This window comes from Ascaphus truei, chromosome 5, assembly GCF_040206685.1.
Source record: "Ascaphus truei isolate aAscTru1 chromosome 5, aAscTru1.hap1, whole genome shotgun sequence".
In the NCBI taxonomy this organism is placed as follows: Eukaryota; Metazoa; Chordata; class Amphibia; order Anura; family Ascaphidae; genus Ascaphus; species Ascaphus truei.
In genome coordinates, this window is record NC_134487.1 from 115,561,234 (window position 1) to 115,581,057 (window position 19,824).

Sequence of the window (19,824 nt, forward strand, 5' to 3'; positions counted from 1 at the left end):
GTGCTCCAAATCATTTTTTGTAATTGTGCGATCACCATTCAAATTATATTATATGATTTATGATTATGTGAAAGTACAGGTCTATTATATTTTAAATTACCCATCCAAATCAAGATAAGCTCAATAGTATTAAAGATATGGGCCTGAAACAAACACATACACACACACACACACATATATATATTAACAGTACATACACACACTATGTGTGCATGTGTGTATGTATACACGTGTGTGTGTGCGTGCGTATATTTTTATTTAAACAGAGCTTCACAGCAGTAATACATGTGACATAATATAACACAATGGGAATAAGACCTAAAAGTAACTTTAGGAAAAGGAGTCCCTGCCCCGAAGGGCTTACAATCCAAATGCTAAGTAGGAAGAACGTATAGGGACAGTAGAGCTTTTTCTGGTAAATGTGTCTGCAAGGGGCCAAGGTCGATGTACAGTAGGTGGTGTATGGTACCAGCCACAAAGTTACCCATATGCTTTGTTAAAGAGGTGTGTTTTAAGATGGCTCTTAAAGATGGATAGAGAGAGTGCTAGTCGGATACTGAGAGAAAGGGCATTCCAGAGGTGCGGGGCAATGAGTGAGGAATTATTTAGGTGCGAGAGGGTTTTAGATACAAAAGGGGTAGACAGAAGACATCACTGAGCATAACACAAGAGTCCAGTGAATAGTGAATATTCACTAGTTCAATAGTATACTCAATAGTGTGAATACAAACAACTATCAACTAAAAACAATTGTTATACTATTGAAAAAAAAATTTTAATAAATGAATAAGGGGACACCAACAGAATGATGTTTAAAATGGTGGAAAGTGAAGGGACAATTTACACATCATTCTGTTGGTGTCCCCTTATTCATTTATTCAAATGTGTTGGTTTTTTTTAATAGTACTGTATAACAATTGTTTGTCAATTACTATTTAATATATATTTTTAACTACTATACAAAATATGATTTTTTGATTCTCTCTCTTTTTTTTGTAGTTCAACCTATCAATAAACCAATTAATAATATTGTGCATCTATCAGTGTTCAAAATATGGATTTATGGCACTTATTGATTTTTTATAAAGCACTGTATATAGGTGCTCTTATGTTTATATTAATTTTATACATTCCTGTTCAATGCTGTCACGCAGCTGTTAGTTTTATGTACTATATTCTCTAACAGCCCGCTAATAGCATCATGTGCAAACGTTTTTAGATCATTTTGATCAGGCTTTATAAGCAATGCGGAAGTAAGAGACTTTACTCCCCTGACGAAGTCACGTGTTGACGAAACGCATAGGGACTCAGATGGTACAGACGTCTGACGTCACCACACTCTTGAGTGCCTGGAATCCGAGGACCAGTTGTACATCGTGTGACTGCTCCTCCTACACTACTATATGACAGCTGAGTTAAGGATTGGATTACGGACAACAGTTGTTTGCTAGACTCTATTCTCCTATGGACATTCTAGAGGTCTGATTACTGGGTGTGGATTCCCTGTAGATGAGTACTAAACCATCAGAGAAATTATCTCTTTAAATGCGCATATTCTAGCTCCCTTTGTGAGTGTGCTACCCCAGATCCTTTTTATATTGGCAAAATTTTTATAAAGATTTATACTATGGGGCATGCGCTTCTCTTTTCTTCTTTCTAACAGATTCGTGTGGATGTAGGTTATCCTTTGAGAAGCTGCGACCCTGTTCAAGTCTATAAATACTGTATAGCCTTTTGGGCTATTTTACTATTCCATACCATTGAAACCGAGTTAACACAACTGTATCCTGCTATATTCACCTATTTGACATCTGTGTTATATTGTTCTTTTGCAACGGAGATATCAATTTATTTTCTGGATTTATCTGTCTTGCGCTGACTGTTTCCTTCTCTCTCTCTCTCTCTCTCTGTATGTATATATTATATACACACACACAAATAAATAAATATATATTTATTTTTGTGTATGTATATCAGTCAATATTGTGCCTTTTGCATTTTCCAATATAGACTTGCCAACTCTCTCTGATGTTTTGGAAATGTCATATTTGTATCAGCTGTGGTCTTATAGACTTTAATGGAGTCTCACTAATAAAAAGCAGTACTTTCCAATCAAATGGTTTTATTTTGTGCCAGAATCTTAAATTCTCGACAATTTTAGTCCCGGGGGATTTACATGTCTGCCCATCGCGGATCAGCTCTCACTAGGGCAGATGCATCAAGTGCTGAAACAGTTATCGCACCTGTTCTGGCTTTAAATCATATAGACTTGTAAGCGATAATCCGTACTGGCACTTGATGCACGTGCTTTAATGTGTTTTCAGAGTAGCAGTACTATTTTTCTTCTATTTTCTATAAAAGTAATCATGTTTCCAAAAATACATAAACTTGTTATAAACTCTATCCTGAAAGAACTGCTTCACTAGATGAAAATGTGCTTTATTCTTTGCTGTGGATTTTTAAATCGAAAATACAAAATAAAATAGCAATAATCCAAATAGTATGAGCAATAAACCTATATTAAAGAGAGAAATCAAGCCATTAGAAACTCACCATAATGCATATAACAGTTTCCTTTGGTGGGATCCAGCTGAATTGCTTTTAAGAAGTACCGCTCAGCTTCACTTTTGCGACCCTGTATGTAAAATACAAAATATAATACATTAATTGTGTTACTCTGCAGACTACTATGCAAAGCAGCCAGTAGCAAATACATACAGTACAAAACAGGTTCAAGGCACTCTCACTCCCAAATGATCAATATTATATATCGGGTGCGATCCGTTTGAATACAGACAAGTATGGTTTATAGAAAGAAAAAGTAGGCACCCTATAACTTTTTTGCAGGGTTATTTAAATGCTTCAGCTCCCAATGGAGCCTTTCTCAGAACCCCCAAACAGTGAAGGGAAACCTTAACATCCTCATACTCCCTGTGAACAAGTGTTAAATCGGTGTGAAATCTATGCAAATTATCAGTGACGTGTGATGTATTGTGAATACAACAAGCAACAACAAAATAGCTTCTAAAAACACACCAAAATAGTGTTATCGTGTATGAAAGACTTGCTTCAAGTAGTTACAGTATAAAGTATCAAGAAAATAAAGCATAAATACAGAACATGCATGTTGACAAATTTTGCCGATGACCCATAACTATAACTATGTGCACCTGAGCTTGTCACAAATCACTACTGTAATTACCTTTTAGCAATCTCTGGCTGGATTGCCTTTTGTCTGTATGGACAAGATGGAGCTCGTTATTCACCTTCCCAAACCAGGCCCCATTGTCCCCTTTTCCATTACACTATTATTTACCCAGTCTCGCAAGTATTGTAGGTTGCCTAGGGCTTACATTCGAGTCCACCCACAGATATATCAAACTTGCTATTTCTTCCTGCGAACATTGCAAAAATATGCTCCTTCCTCTGCTCTCAACTGTAGGATATCCCATCTTTTTTGCACCTTTTATCTCTATAGTCCTTTCAAGATTTAAACCTTATTCACTCATCTTTCCCTACCTATGGAACTCTCTTCCATTCAAAATTCACCTTCTAAGAAAAACATGTATTGGCATGCACTTGCAGCCAATGCACTCTGTAGGTCTCCCAAATACCCCCAAATAGCACTTAGATTGTAAGCTCCTTTGGGCAGTCTCCCCTTGTATTGCATTATTTTTTTACTTGCCACCTATAGTCTCATTTTTTTACATTATATTCCCTGTATTAAAAGATTTGAAAGCACTGTGCACATCATTTATAGATTATACACTCACATTACTGTAAATGTGCATAGTGTTATTTTGATTCTTCTGTAGAGTGCTTACCAATCAAATTACAAGGGAAATGTATCAGACAAATTATAATCAACCGTGTTTTCTACAGAGGCTCAAGGATTCAGAAAATGGCTTATACGGTACATGTAGGAAATGATGGTTTAGTGTTGAGGAAGTATGAAAGCAGGTGGTATTGCTGCTTAATGTGATACTTTATATGTCACTCTGGAGGAGAAAAGGCAAAAAGAAAAGAGAAATGGAAAAGCACACTAAATAAAATATTTAGCTACATTCCTTTAAATGCGAAAAAGCAACCAGAAATATTTTTAAATGTCTGCATAGTGTTCCATGTTTTGGGTTTTTATTTGTGATAAACAATGCCAGTAATTTTTCAATTTTTATTTTTCAAACCATACAGTAAAACCTGGATGGAATCAGGAGAAAAAAAAAACAAAACTTCCGCACCACACTACCCTGATAGCAACAACATAGGAGGCAGCATCTCATTGGGATGTGACCCAATCATAGAGTGATATTCATGTGGCTTGATTTGCCAACCTACACCACTCGTCTGTTCTGTTTTTACTGGAGATGTTTCAAATCTCAGAGCTGCAGGACACACAACTATCTCAGAAGGCTTAGTATGTAATGAAAATAAGTTCTCAGAAAAAATATTGAGTGAATTAATAAACTGGTGTAAATCAATAAAAAACTAATACAGATATCTGTGAAAAACATTAAATAACGGAAATGTGAAAAACTGTATTCAATATACTGTAGGTCATTTAATGATTGTTCCAACTTTCTTTTCCTTTTTTTTTTTTAACAAGGCTCTTTCAATTATATGGTTAATTTAATTAGAAAGATGCTCTTGTCAGTTTACAAAACTATTGGTACACAGAGTTTACTTATAGTCATGTGTAACTTTAAAGTTCATTTCTTGAAATAAATATGTATGAAAAAATTACTTGGCATAGAAAAAACTTCTCTGTATTGATTTAGTGCAATAATCATTTCTGTAACTTATTTAGTAAATCAATAAACTGTTGGCAAGGTACAACATTCACTATGAGACGCAGCTCTATAAAATTGCTTGATACTCTTGCATTTGATATTTGGTATCCAGGACCACACACGGAGGTACCTTTATGTCATTTTAGCAATCTACCGTTTCACAGTAATGCACTATCTCCAACCTAAACTACATAAGGCAATAAACTACTGAAGACTAATAAAAAGATCAAAAAGTGGAAACGCTAAAATTCACCGTGGGATTCCTTTACATTAATTTCTGCAATATACCTGCATTTATTTGAAAGCATTTGCATATAAAATGTAAACTTGGCACTATTTTTGGCATGAGAAATGGTGTACAGTAACTGATCCAACATAGCTTTAAGTTTAATAGTTATTTACCAACTTGCCAAAATACCTTCAGTGTCTATTGCTCACTCATTTGACAAATTGTTTCCTTTTGGCTTTTACTGTGGTTTGGTGTGTGGAGAAGAGATGGGCGACAACGTCAACATCCGTAACCTAGAATTTACCAAGCTTTCCATTCAAAATCCGTTCTGCAGTGTAAAATCTGTTGACGAATTGTTCCACTTTAAATCCGTGCGGATTCATCCAAAACTGCCATTGGATACAATCCACAGTGATTTTTAGGAATACAATCCACAGATTCCACAATCCATTTGTGGATTTTTTTAAAATCACCAATGGATTGCAGAATCTGCAGATAGGATTCTTAAAACCCTCCAGCAGATAGCAGAATCCGCGGATTGTCAGTGATAAAAAAAAAATCCAGAAAAACGAATCGTCCTTTTGAGACTGTTTTGTGTTAATCTGCGGACAAAAGGAACCACCCGATTTGAGGTGGATCCAAATTCGCAAAAAAAAGTGCCCATCTCATTCAATTCTTATTGGATAAATTATGCATCATAAAATCACAATTCTAATCTAATTTGTGTTTATATGAGAAATGCACTGTGCACAATTATGGATCCTGAAGAAGTGATAGGAATAAAACCAAGAGACAAACCACATAACAATGGATATACTGTAAGACATGTGTCGACTGACATAAAGGAGCTGTAAGTCTCATGGCTGGTTTTTCAGATACATGTACATGATTTATGTTTTAATTAATCTATAATAATAATAAAAGAGAATCTGTCTGTCTGTCAGGGCCATATCTCCTAGAGACCTGAAACATTGTATGCATACTAAGGGGGACCCTAGGGGCATGCACCTAAGAGTTATTTAAAAAATGTATTGAAATGTGTTATTTCTATGGAGTTAACATTTCTCGGACAAGCAAGTTAGCCAATGGGTGTTGTACCTGGTAGGCTATGTCTCTACCATGTGACATCATAATGCACATACAGTAGCCTAGTGGCAGATAAGGAGAGTCAGATAGTTATGTTTAGACAGAAGTTGACGTGAGAAAGCAGGAATGCTGCAGAATGAGAGAGGCTGAAATAATTGAGGACATCATAAGGTATTAAAGGGATGGTATCATGGAACAAGTAAGCCCATTTTTGCTCTCACTGTTCACCCCCCCCCCCCCTCCCCTTGCTTGCAGCTTCTGCCTGTCAGTTTCTTATTTTCAGCTGCATGTAGTTTGCGCACACACACACAAACACACACACACTGTGCCTGTGCAATGTATCAATATGTTGCCCTTTCTGCCTGAGAATGTAGCCAGTGAGTAGCTACAGCAACCTCTGAGATTCTTCTCAGAATGGGCTATTCTGCCCTCCCCCCTATCTTTGCTGACAGTAGTTTGTCCCATCTCACTTCTAGTGCGACCCTTGCTCCTCACTTCCTTTTCCACCCTGGATACAATGAGTACTCTCCCATGGCAAGACCATCTCTTTCTATCTGTTCCTAACTACAAACTCACAACTACACACCATCCACAAGAGCCTGTATTTACTGCTGCTTTTCCAATAAAGTGAAGGAAATATTATAGGACTTGGAGTGATTTGTAAAGGAAGCTGAGTTAATGCTATCTGGGGCTAGTCACACATCACACGTGACTCTGGCTTCAGAATAGATGGGAAGGAGAGAGATGAGGGGGTGTCATGAAACAAGAATCACATCTCTGTTTCACCCCCCTCTTTCCTTGAAGTTTCTGCCTGTCAGTTTCTTATTTTCAGCTGCATGGAGCTTGCATACACACACTGTGCGATAAGTTACAATGTTGCATTTCTTGTCTCTAGACACATAATCAGTGAGTTGCTACTGCAGCTTCTGAGATCCTTCTCAGAATGGGCTAGTCTGCCCTCTCCCCCTCTGCCTTGCTCACAGATGGTCTGTCCCCAGACTATCTTGTTACCCAGAATACACTGGCACTTCCTTTCACGTTCAACACTGACTGAGTGAGTACCTCTCTGTTACTCTCCTATGGCAAGGCCATTTCTTTCTACCTGCTTCTAACTACAAATCATTACAACACTCCATCCACAAGTGCCTGTATTTACTGCTGCTTTTCCAATAAAGTGAAGGAAATATTATAGGACTTGGAGTGAAAGGGGGCTGAGTTAATGCTATCAGGGGCTATTCACACAACAAAACGTGACCCTAGCTTCAGAATAGGGGGAGAGAGAGAAGGGTAGGTGGGAGGGGTGAGAGGTGATGAGGGTAGGTGAGGGGGAGAGGGGGTAAGGGGTGAGAGAGGGTGGTGGGGTGAGGGAGGGTGGTGGGGTGAGGGAGGGTGGTGGGGTAGGAGAGGGAGAAAAGGAGGTGGAGGGAGAGAAGAAAGGTGGAGGAGGGAGAGAAGGTGGGGGAGGAGGAGAGAAGGTGGGGGAGAGAATGTGGGGGGGGAATAGAAGGAGGGAGAGAAGTAGGGGGAGGGAAAGGAGGAACAGGAAAGGAGGGGGAGGAGGGAGAGTGGGAGAGAAAGAGAGGGGAAGGGAGAGAAAGAGAGAGGGAGAGAGGACAGGGGAGAGAGAAAGAGGGTGAAGAAGGGGACAAGGGAGGGGGGTAGAGGAGGGGGAAGAGAAGGGGGGATAGATAGAGAGAATTGGGAGATAGAGAGGGTGGCAGAGAGAGAAGGTGGGGGGAGAGAGTAATTGGGGGAGAGAGAATAATTGGGGAACGAGAGAGTAAGTGGGGGGGAGAGAGTAAGTGTGGGAGGGAGAGAAAGTGGGGCAAAAGAGGGAGGGTGGGGGAGATACGGGTTGAGGAGAGAGAGAGGGTGCAGGAGAGAGAAGATGGGGGAGAGAGATGGTGGGGGGAAGAGAGGGTGAATGCGAGAGAGAGAGAGAAGGTGGAAGAGAGAGAAGGTGGGGAAGAGATAGAGAGAAAACGGGGGCAGATAGAGAGAAGATGGAGGGAGGGAGTTAAGATGGGGGAGATAGAGAAAAGGTGGAAGAGAGGATGGGGGAGATAGATAGGGTGCAGAAGATAGAGAGGGTGGGGTAGATAGAGAGGGTGGGGTAGATAGAGAGGTAGGGAGAGAGAGGGTGTGGGCTGGAGATAGAGAAGGTGGGGGAGAGAGAGAAGGTGGGAGGAGAAAGACAGAAGGTGGGAGGAGTAAGACGGAAAGTGGGAGGAGAAGGTGGAGGAGAGAGAAGGGGGAGAGAGAGTAGGTGGGGGAGAGAAAAGGTAGGGGGGGAGAGAGAAAAGGTGGGGGGGGGGTAGAGAGTGGTGGAGAGAGAAGGTGGGGGAGATAGTGAAGGTGGGGGGAGAGAGAGAAGATGGGGGGAGATAGTGAGGAGATGGGGGAGAGTGAAGGAGGGGAGGGAGACGGTGGGGGAGAGAGGGTGGAGAAGAGAGAGAAGTTGGTAAAGAGAAAGACAGGTGGGAGAAGAAAGACAGCAGGTGGGAGGAGAAAGAGAGAAGGTGCAGGAGAGAGAGAAGGTGGGGGAGAGAGAAGGTGGGGGAAAGAGTAGGTGGGGGATAGAGTAGGTGGGGGATAGAGTAGGTGGGGGATAGAGTAGGTGGGGGGGAGAGAAGGTGGGGGGAGAGAGAGAAGGTGGGGGGAGAGAGAGAAGGTGGGGGAGGGAGAATGCGGGGAGGGAGAGAGAGAGAGACAGAGACAAAGAGTGGCGGAGAGAGAAGGTGGGGGAGAGATAAAAAAAAGGTGGGGGAAGAGAAAAGTAAAGGAGGATGTTGATACTTACGTTTTTAATTAGATAAATCAAACTTGTCATTTTTATGAACATTAGTAATTTTGATTACTGCAACCCGTGCAAATCCAGGCACTTTAGCTACTGTTACAAATTGAGTTGAAACTGCATAGCTTTTTTTACATCAAGTTATGAATTAAAGTGTATAGCATATATTATTGTAGTGACTTGTGGTGGGTATCACAATACTATTTTTCTGCAGTGCATGGAATTCTTCAAGAACAGTTACTTCTTTAAAGTGCTTACTGTCTCATTTTGGGATTCAAAGCACAAGGATCTTGTGTCAAGGAGGAGGAGGATTATATCTTGTCTCAAGGCAAATGAAAGTGACATTTGATATATTACTACATACAGTATTTTGCTTATGTTTTCATCAATTATAACTTGTTAAAAATGACATAATAGATTTTCAAAAGCAATAATAACCGAAAAAACGACACAAGATAAACTGTTTATCACACTTCATAACATGCAACAGGTCACCCCTTTCTAGATGCATCTACTGATACTTTGCAATGCACAAAATGATGCCGAAGGCGATGCATGCAATAAATTCTTTTATTTGTGCAAGTTTTGCTCCAAAAACTGCCTTTTCACTGGCAATGTCACAATAAGTTGATATGGTTTAAGTTATTTTACCAGTGGTCACCATAGTGACTGTTAAAAGTGTCAATCTTGTTCTCAGTTTACAAATTATTTATTTTTATTATTGTAATCTTTCAATAAACTTGTTTTATGTTCCCTACAATAACGTATCTTTCTGTTATTTAGGATGTAGCACTTACAGTAGATAGTGCTTGATTTTTAAATTCTAGATTTTGGGGGACAAACATTCCCTTACGGAAGGGTTTTTCCCTACAAAACCATTGAATAATGAACAATATTACAAGTGGCATAGAATTCCCAGTGTGGTCTACAGTTGCGTACATTTCTGTACATAATGTTGCACCTTTGCAGTGGCAGAGGTCTGTGAATTCCTCCTGCCCCATTACACAGAGTTAAAAAAAAAAACACTATATTTGATTGCACTGTAAACATTAGTCCTTTCCTTGATGGGATGGGCAGAAATGCACACTGATGCAAACCCCTTCAGAAATTAAACTGGTAAGACTGTAATAAACAATTAAGAGGCAACATAGCTCAACTACTACTTGAAAACCAAAACACAAATACCAATGCAACTTATGTCAGTTTGCAATAATGGGATTTACCATCTACTGTATTGCACAAAATATTGCTGATTTTAAAATACTCTCAAACGATAAAATACAGCCACCCTAAACCACATTGAGGTTCGACGATTTGAGAAAGAGTCACCCAGTGTAAAGAACAGTGCAATAGTAAAGGTACAATGTCTAAATAGAATGCATGACTGGAAGAGCACTTCTACAACGGAAACACAGTACAGGCATACCCCGGTGTAATGACACTCACTTTAAGTAAACTCGCGAGTAAGGACATATCGCCCAATAGGAAAACGGCAGCTGTCAGCACGTCCTGAACAGCAATACGACTCACTACCTGTACCGAAGCTGTGTACAAGCGGGGAGACTATAGAGCCTGTTACAAATGCGTTATTTACATCAGTTATGCACGTATATGACGATTGTGGTACAGTACATGCATCGATAAGTGGGAAAAAGGCAGTGATTCACTTTAAGTACATTTTCGCTTTACATACATGCTCTGGACCCATGTACGTTAATGCGGGGTATGCCCGTACAATTCTAGCTTTACCACAGTAAATGTTACTTAGTTGTTGCCAAATGCTGTCACTTACAGAATCATTTCTCTATTTATAGAAGCCAAAAATGCAATGGCAATGGAAGGGGAAAAAAATCACATAAAAACAGCTTTACTTTATTTAGCACAATTGTAATTATTACGTTCTATTGAGTCATTCTTTTAGACACACTACCAAAATCATTTCTAGAACTTAAATCAACATCAATTCTAACTCTAGCATTTATTCTCCAAAAAATAATTTCATAAAGAAGAATTATTTATTTACAGATGAATATCTAGAATGCTTCTTTAGTGGTCCTCTACTGAACCAAATAGTTTGTCGTTCAAATAAACATGTGTTGTGATATTCTGGCTTGTGTGAATGTTTCCAATGTTTGTAATAAAGCTGTTTTTCTTTTTCTGTATAGGCAATGAAGAAAATGGCTTCTAATAAATATATGGTGTACAACGGATTATAATAAAAGCAAATCAATTACTATATATCTATTTCCTCCATCATACTCATATGCCTATTTTTCAGTTTACTAGACATTTCTCGCCCATCTCCAATATAAGGCCAGATTCAGTAGTTAGCAGGCAAGATTTATCCCCAAAATAGACAAAAACCTAGTGAAGCCCTGTTTACTTAAAGCAGTCTACATGGATCACCATTTTTGTTTTAATTTCATTTTTACATTAGTTTCTTTTTGCATCTTCCAAAGCTGCTGTTATTAAAATATGATGATTTGTTCACTAGATGTAAGGGTTTGATATATTACTTAGTTAAAATTAAGGTATCCCCAGAGCCTAAAGCATACCTTAAAATAGAGGGGTGCAAACTTTTTTCCCTGTGCCCCCATGCCGGTGGTCACCTCACCCCGCACCCTCCCTCACCCCCACTTACCTCGGCTCCGGGGTCATGACATCACGTTTCCATAGCAACGTGACGTCACATGACCACGCGACATCATTTGACGCCGCATGTGGAGAAAGGGTAAGTAAAGATTTACAGAGGCCCTGCAGCTCCCCAGGCACTTAATTTAAGTAAACTAATCCCCCCTGGGGGTCACGCCCCCAGTTTGCGCACCGCTGCCTTAAAACTATAACTCATTAGCAAGTCCAGTGGTCATGAAGGAATGCAATAGTGCAAAGTCTTGTAAAAGGCAAATTTCCTTCAAGAGGACCTCCCAATAAAAAGGAAAAATGTAGCAAGGATTAAGATAAAGAATAGATATACTTTGAGAGAGCTTCAACGACTTCAGTTAAGGATGTCTCCCCCTTGGGACCAGATGCCATTCAATTACAAATGGCCACCAGGCCTTGGATTTAGGACGTGCAGTAAGCTAAAGATTTTTCTTTTTCGTTAGTGCTTTTGGATTCCACTTTATTGGGCGAAGGGGTGGCAAGAGAGAATTATTTGTGAAACCCACTGGAATTACATTTAAATATTTTTGGGGACACGGGGCAAGGAATGACTTAAAGGTGTATTTCCTCTAGACCTTTTTTTTAAATTATTTTAAAATAAATACAGCAGTTCCTTTTATGCAGTTTAGTACAATTATCAAAGCTTCCAATCAATCGATTCTCCTGTGAGTGATCGGCGCTGATCCTGAATCTCATGGCACCCAATATGGCCGTCTATTTCAAAAGAGGAAGTACTGTGGATTCCTAAATGGTTGCCATAGCAACCCAAGGAAGCTTAGAATACATACAAAAAATATTCAAGAGGGCGTAAAGAGTGATTTTTTTTAAGCAATAAGTATTATCAAATACTAAACATTTAATTTAAAAAAACACAGGTAGTATTTTGAATGAAACACTGAAGTTAGTGGGTGTCCTCTTCAGGAACAGTGTAAGTAAAGGAAGGTTGACCCCATGTTTGCACTAAAGCTGAGTCCCTGCTGGCGCTGAGCTCGGTATGCGCTTGGCACGCTTACCTTCTGCAATGTGTATCAGCACATCCCCTCTCCCGCTGTGCTTGCGCGCTCATGCGCGTGCACACACGCTCTCCCAAGCGTTGTGCTTGGGGAGACAAGGCAGAGATACTTTGGTGCTGAGAGCCGGGTCACATGACCCTGCTCTGACAAATGGGAAGTGAGAGGGCGTGTTCTACTCTCCTGTCACACACACAATGACACTGAATTCAGCAGAGAGAAGTGGTGTCGGGGGAGAAGGGAGAGAGAAAGAGAGAGGGGGAGAAGGGAGAAAGAGAGAGGGGGGAGAAGGGAGAAAGAGAGAGGGGGGAGAAGGGAGAGAGAAAGAGAGGGGGAGAAGGGAGAGAGATAGGGGAAGAAGGGAGAGAGAGAGAGAGAGAGGGGAGAAGGGAGAGAAAGAGAGGAGACGGGTGAGAGAGAGGGGAGAGAAAGCAAGGGGGGGGAGAGAGAGGGGGGCCGGGAGAGAGAGCGCGGGGGGGCATGGGAGAGACAGCGCAGGGGGTACGAGGGAGAGAGCCCGGGGGGGGGTGGCAGGGAGAGAGAGGGGGGCCAGGAGAGAGCGCGGGGGGGGGGGCATGGGGGAGAGAGCGCGCAGGGTGGGAGAGAGAGCGCGCAGGGGGGGGAGAGAAAGAAAGAGAGAGCAATGGGGGGGGGAGGGAGAGAGCAATGGGGGGAGAGAGATGAGGGGGGAGAGAGAGAGAGAGATACACAGGAACACAGACAGCCCCTATACAGCCAATGACACACACCCTCCAGTAGTAGCCACGCCCCCCTCTCCCTCACCCCCCCCCCCCCCTGGCATTTGCATTTGGGGGCATTGGCAAATATAACTGGTGAGCAGCTATAGTAGTTATGAAGGTAAGCATTGTGCTCGTCTTAAAGACTATTGTGGTTACTATGGGGTTAACAGAAGCATCTGCAGCATATTCAACTTCTGTAGCCATGACACCACGTACATTTGACATTACAATATGTTCCTGGCATCTTCGCAAAAGAAGTGAGCCACAGCAACAGACTTGGAAATTGGAAGAAAAACATTGAGGCCATGGGCCACTTTATCATAATGATCATACACGTTTGCCAAGTATCACATGCATTTAGCCTACCATTTCTCCATTCGTCTGTGCAGATATCCTTTTTTATAGAATATATGTACGAGTTTATAGAATACTTGTATGAGTTAATAGAATACGTGTATCAGTTTATGGAATATGTACCATTGTGAGATGCGAGGTAAAAACAAAGCACTTAAAAAAAAATATTTTAGTGTATAGAAGTCAAATATATTGGTTGATGTTGCATTTTATATTAATGTAAGGGTTTCTGTCAATATGACTGAACTGATGGCCTCTTTTAGCTCATTATAAATATGCTCATTCCATATGCTATTAGAAACTGAAAATTATTTCACTTCATTAGACATAAGGTACCAAATAGAAATCTATTCTTCACTTTACACCAGAGGCACATTCAGAGGCATTTTCTAAAAAGTTGCATATTGCAATGTGTATCCTCTCTCAAAATTTAAATTGGCAACTCTATAGGTTTTCCTTAAACTAATTTGGCAACATGGTAAATAAATTTTTAAGAGATAATCAGTTGAACTCATTAATGACTTCAGCTTTCATTCATCATTTGATAGAAAGTAAAAGGTATACATGATTTTAATTATCCGGACATAGGCTGGAGCAATGAGATTAGCATTACAACTAAAGGAAACAGATTTGTGGGGGTGCTAAAAGACAATTACATGACACACATTAAAGGATTTAGCAATATCAAACAATATAGAAGTAATAACAAATATGCAAGTCCGTGAACATTTGGGAAATAGTGATCATAACATGGTCTCATTTAAAATAAATGATCAAAAACCATATTATATGGGTTTAACAAAGTCTTTACTTTGTAGAAAGGCAGATTTAAATAAACTGAGTAACAAACTACAAGGAATAAATTGGGATGACATTTTTGTAGGAAAAAATGTGGAAGATAAATGGTCAGTCTTTAAAACATTCTTAAAAAAGCACACTTAGGCGTGGATCTTTTGGGTAATAAATATAGAAGAAACAAGTCTAAGCCAATGTGACTAAATAAACAGGCAGAAGGGACAGAGGCATAATGTCAAAATTATAAGGAATTTAACAAAAGTTGCAAAAGGGCAATCGGATTAGCAAAAAAATAAAATGAAAAAAGGATGTCAAGAGAATGTAAATTCAATCAACCCCCTATTTGCCTCAGATTAACACCCACTGCTGAGGTGGGGGCCTTAGCCCTCAATCTCTATACTTTATTCAAACGTGGTCCTAGATCAGACACAAGGGAGGCAAACTACAGCAATGTCAGTTTTACAAAGGTATTTATAAAGTAATTAGAAATGGATGCACAGGTGCCTTAGAATCCTCAAAAAAACAAGAAATTCTTATGCACTCGGCTCCTCCACGGCAATAAAAAATTCCAAGGGGATGTACAAGATTACAGCATAGAAAGCATTAGGAACTGGGAGGCCCAGAAGTTACAACATATACAACGTCATGAGAAAATTGAGCATGGGGCAACAAGACCTAAGCCCTTCACTGATTATCAAAAATATAACAAACATCAGGATAGCCATAGATCTTCTTACCCTGACTAGAGAAGCACTAATATCCAATATCATGACAACACACCAGGTCCCAAGTACCGTCATACACCGAAAATAAATAGTAGATATCATCCATTAACATTGGAAGATTCAAGGGTTGAAAGACACGTTACTGATAGTATCAGAAAAGCTGATAGGTCTTGTTTAGAAGAAACTAGGGGGGCCAGACCTAAGGTACACACTACCGAAGCCTCCCCCCCCCTCCCCCATGCATCCCCAGTTCCTTTTTTAGAAAGAGAAAAACAGGCAAAAACAAAGGGTCGGGTAAACCAAGGGAGGGACAATCGACAATCAAGGTCCTTAGGAGACAGACTTCAAGAGGAGACGCACCAGCTAAGGAAGATGCAGTTGCTCCAAACACAAAAAGAACTGAAAAAATTAGAAAAAGAGGTTGCCGAGGGGGTAAAAAGATTCAGCAAAAAGAAGAAGCAGAGCAAGAAAAAAAAAGCAGAGCCAAAAGTATCTTAAATCTATCCACGCACACCCTAAACCCAATACAAACTGGTATCTTAGAGAAGGGTTTATCTTTTGACCCCACAAGTGGTCCTGTTCTCTATGATTTGTTCATTGACCTGCATAGATTTACATGAATGCTTACGCTTAAAAGACACTTTCTAAAACATAATAACAACAACACCGTACCTCTCTTTGATGCAGGATTCAATCTAAGAGAACATGAATGCCTGGAAGGGTTGGTTGCACTATTAGAGGAGAATGAGGGGCCAGACGAGCAGGATCATGATACAATAGGGGTCAAGCAAGATGTGGGTGTAAGACACTCAAGATTCAAACCTAACTCATCATTTTATCTGCCCAGTGCAAGGGTAAAACATTGATGTATTTCACCAGTTGTTTTTTAAAGATTTTAAAACACTCTGTGAGTCACAGAAGAAGACAGTTCTCAATATGACCAAAAAAGAAGCCCTGGAAGAATTTAGGAAGAATTACAACTTGGCTATACGTCAGGCAGATAAACAAGGTGGTGTGGTGGTCCAAGACAAAGTGGATTACATTAGGGAAGCGATGAGGCTCGTTGCGGATCCTGAGTCATACCTAGCACTCAATTCAGATCCCATTTTTTCACATTCAAGAAATCCTTATCTCAATATACAAAACTGGCGACACACAAGGCCCAGCGAAATGTTTTATGAAGGCTACTAGCATAGGCCCCAAAGCCTCATTTCATGCAATAGAGAAAGGTCTGATGCTCTTATGTTCTTTTCTGATAAAGATTGTGCTCATTCCTCGATGGGTTCTGCAGTAGCATCCTAGTGTGCTTGAAAACGAGTGTGCCTGCATAGCGGCAAGCCATAATGATTGTGTGCGGTCGTGCCTGTCTGGCGGTGTAATTGCGTGCTGTCATTCTGGCATGCCGATGCACCTGTATGTTTAGCTAAATGTAGCTTCATCAGGGAGCTTCATCAGGGGTGTACCCACACGTATAGTGTGGGGGGGCTTATATCCTTAAGGCAGTGGTGCTCAAAGTGGGGGGCACGCCCCCCGAGATATTCTGGGGGGCGAGGTGGTTACAGAGGCCCTGTGCTTTTCCCCCATGCATTTAAATGAAATGCCGGGGGAGGCGCGAGGTCTCTGTAAATCTCTCTTACTTGGTCTGAGCTGCCTCTTCGGCGACACGTCACCATGACAACGCAACATCAAAAGACGCCACGGTATCAACTGGCAACGCGTCACAGGACGTCATAAGCTCAGAGCCGGTAAGAGGAGGGGGCGGGAGAGGGGCGAGAGATGACGGGGGGAGGGGGCGCAAACAGAAAAGTTTGCGCACCCCTGCCTAAAGGGTTGATGACATCAAACCAGAAATAAAAATACTTATTTATACATCATTAACTATTTATAGTTATAGGAAGTATAATCACATACTGTGCTTGATATAGATACATTTAACCCATAAATCTAGTATAATTTAACTCTTCATTCAATCAACGTGGTGCTACTGTGTTCAGAACAAATATCCATCTACTCATGTTGCAATAACAGATTCCCCATATATCTTCCTCTGATACCCATAAAAAAATGTTTTAAAATTGCTCTCAACATTCCGGATGTGACCACCTTTATGAAAGCCGAAGTTTTAGCAGTTTGCTGGTCTGGAGCATTCAGGTGTGTGTTAACACAATGCCAAGGAGGAAAGACATCAGCAATGATCTTAGAGAAGCAATTGTTGCTGCCCATCAATCTGGGAAGGGTTATAAGGCCATTTCCAAACAAAGTCCATAAAGTCCATCATTCTACAGTGAGAAAGATTATTCAAAAGTGAAAAACATTCAAGACAGTTGCCAATCTTCCCAGGAGTGGACGTTCCAGAAAATTCACCCCAAGGTCAGACCGTGCAATGCTCAGAGAAATTGCAAAAGACCCAAGAGTTACATCTCAGACTCTACAGGTCTCAGTTAGCATGTTAAATGTCTCCCTCCTGCAGAGCATCCTGAGCCTCCGCTACATCACCACCACCACATGCTGATTGTTCCTCTGCCGAAGGTAGAGCAGTAAGAGCAGCAGCATGGGTTCTGTTTGGCTTAACAGAGAGTGAGGTAGAGACAGGGACACTGATTCAAAATCTGTTAGAAAGCTCCACAACACACTAGAACTGGTTGCCTGCACTAACATCCCTGTCTCCAGGCTGACCTGCATGCACCTGCCAAACGTGCTGTTACATGTCCTGCTCACACATCTGTCCAAACAGATGTGCTTGGGCAGAGGACACTGCCGAGACAGAATTGGTTTAGGATGATGACAGAGGAAGCAGTTAAGTATGATGATTTGCTTATTTTATCTAATACATAGCTGCTTCTGTGAGTGAGGCTCGAGGTGGAATAATTACCTCCTCCAAGCTCAACTTGGCCACAACGTGTTCCATTGACACGGGCTGTATAGCAGCAGCAGCAGCAGCAGCAAGGGCTGACGCCACATCAACTGCTGCTGAGGTTCTTATTCCTGCTGCTCTAACAGAGCATCTTGAGCTAGAAAACACTGTCCTCAGTTTTCAAGGAGGGATAAAGTAACTCATTAAAATAAAATAAAATCTCTCTCTTGCTTCCTGTCTGCGCCTACCTATACCAAGCTAGCTATCTACCTTGGTCCCTGCTCGCTCGCTCGCTCGCTCCCTCCTTCCACCACACTGATAGGGTAGAACTGTTGGCTCACCATGTTGTTTTGAGCAACGTTTAAAAAAAAAATCAAAAGTCGCACGGTTACTGTTTTGTCACTGAAAAAAGCAAAATTGTTCATTTTAATCAATTTGAGCTATTACAATACAACTTTGATCTAAATGTTTACAGGCATACCCCGTTTTAAGTACACCCATTTTACGTACACTCGCAAGTACGTACATTTTTTAAAATTGCACCTTACCCCCTGTGTGCGTACGCGGGGGGCGGCGTGCGCATGCTGCGGCGGTGTGCCCTCTCTTCCTCTCCACGGCTCTTCCTTTACCCGGCTCCCCCAGCTCTTCCGTTCCCCGTCTCCCCCAGCTCTTCCTTTCTCCGGCTCGACCTCTCCCCGGCTCTTCCAATCACCCCCCCCTCTCCCCGGCTCTTCCGATCACCCCCACCCCTATCCCCGGCTCTTCCGATCACCCCCCCCCCTCTCCCCGGCTCTTCCAATCACCTCCTCGGCTCTTCCGATCACCCCCCCGAGCCCGCTCAGAGCCGTGCTCTAGCGTGCGTGTGCCGTCGCTTACTGCCATGCTTCCGCTGCCCGCAACCTGTACGCTGCTTGAGGTAGGGGAAGAAAGGGAGGAGGGACATGCAGGGGGGGGGGGGTGATGTGAGGGACATGGGGGTGATGTGAGGCACTTCGGTGGGGGTGAGGTGAGGGACATGGGGGGGGTGAGGTGAGGGACATGGGGGGTGAGGTGAGGGACATGGGGGGGTGATGTGAGGGACATGGGGAGTGATGTGAGGGACATGGGGGGGTGAGGTGAGAGACATGCAGGGGGGGATGTGAGAGACATGCAGGGGGGGATGATGTGAGGGACATGCGGGGGGGATGATGTGAGGGACATGCAGGGGGGATGATGTGAGGGATATGGAGGTGATGTGAGGGACATGCGGGGGGGGGATGATGTGAGGGACATGTAGGGGGATGATGTGAGGGACATGCAGGGGGAGTGATATGAGGGCGATGCAGGGGAGGGTGATATGAGGGGTGCTGAAGGAAATAAAGGAAATATGATGATAATTTTACCCGTGTGGCCTGATTTTTTTAAAATATGTATGGGGGGGGGGGGGTCTTAAAAATGTATTGAGGCGGTGTGGGTCTTTTAAAAATGTATTAAGGCGGTGGGGTTCTTTTAAAAATGTATTGAGGCGGTGGGGGTCTTTTAAAAATGTATTGAGGCGGTGGGGGTCTTTTAAAAATATATTGGCGGGGGCATTTTTAATATCTATTGGCGGGGTGGGGTTATATTTATTTAGAGGGATGGTTTTTTTTTGGTATGTATTTTGTGGGGGCACTAGTAAGAAAAAATCAGCTGACATTAAAGATTTTCATTCTATAAAGCCTACTGTATCTATTTTGGTTACAAATGCATTGTTTACATCAGTTATGCACGTATATGATTTTTGCAGTACAGTACATGCATCGTAAAGTGG

General features: G+C 41.6%; 1 protein-coding gene across 3 annotated transcripts in view; it reads right to left on the reverse strand.

The window, feature by feature from the left end:
- Positions 1-19,824, reverse strand: part of TMTC2 (transmembrane O-mannosyltransferase targeting cadherins 2) — a 374,233-nt gene that overhangs the window by 85,113 nt on the left and 269,296 nt on the right. For all 3 annotated transcript variants that reach the window (XM_075600493.1, XM_075600494.1, XM_075600492.1), the window contains one exon: positions 2,554-2,635. In XM_075600493.1, coding sequence (XP_075456608.1) covers positions 2,554-2,635 — 82 coding nt within the window. The remainder of the gene's footprint in view (positions 1-2,553; positions 2,636-19,824) is intronic.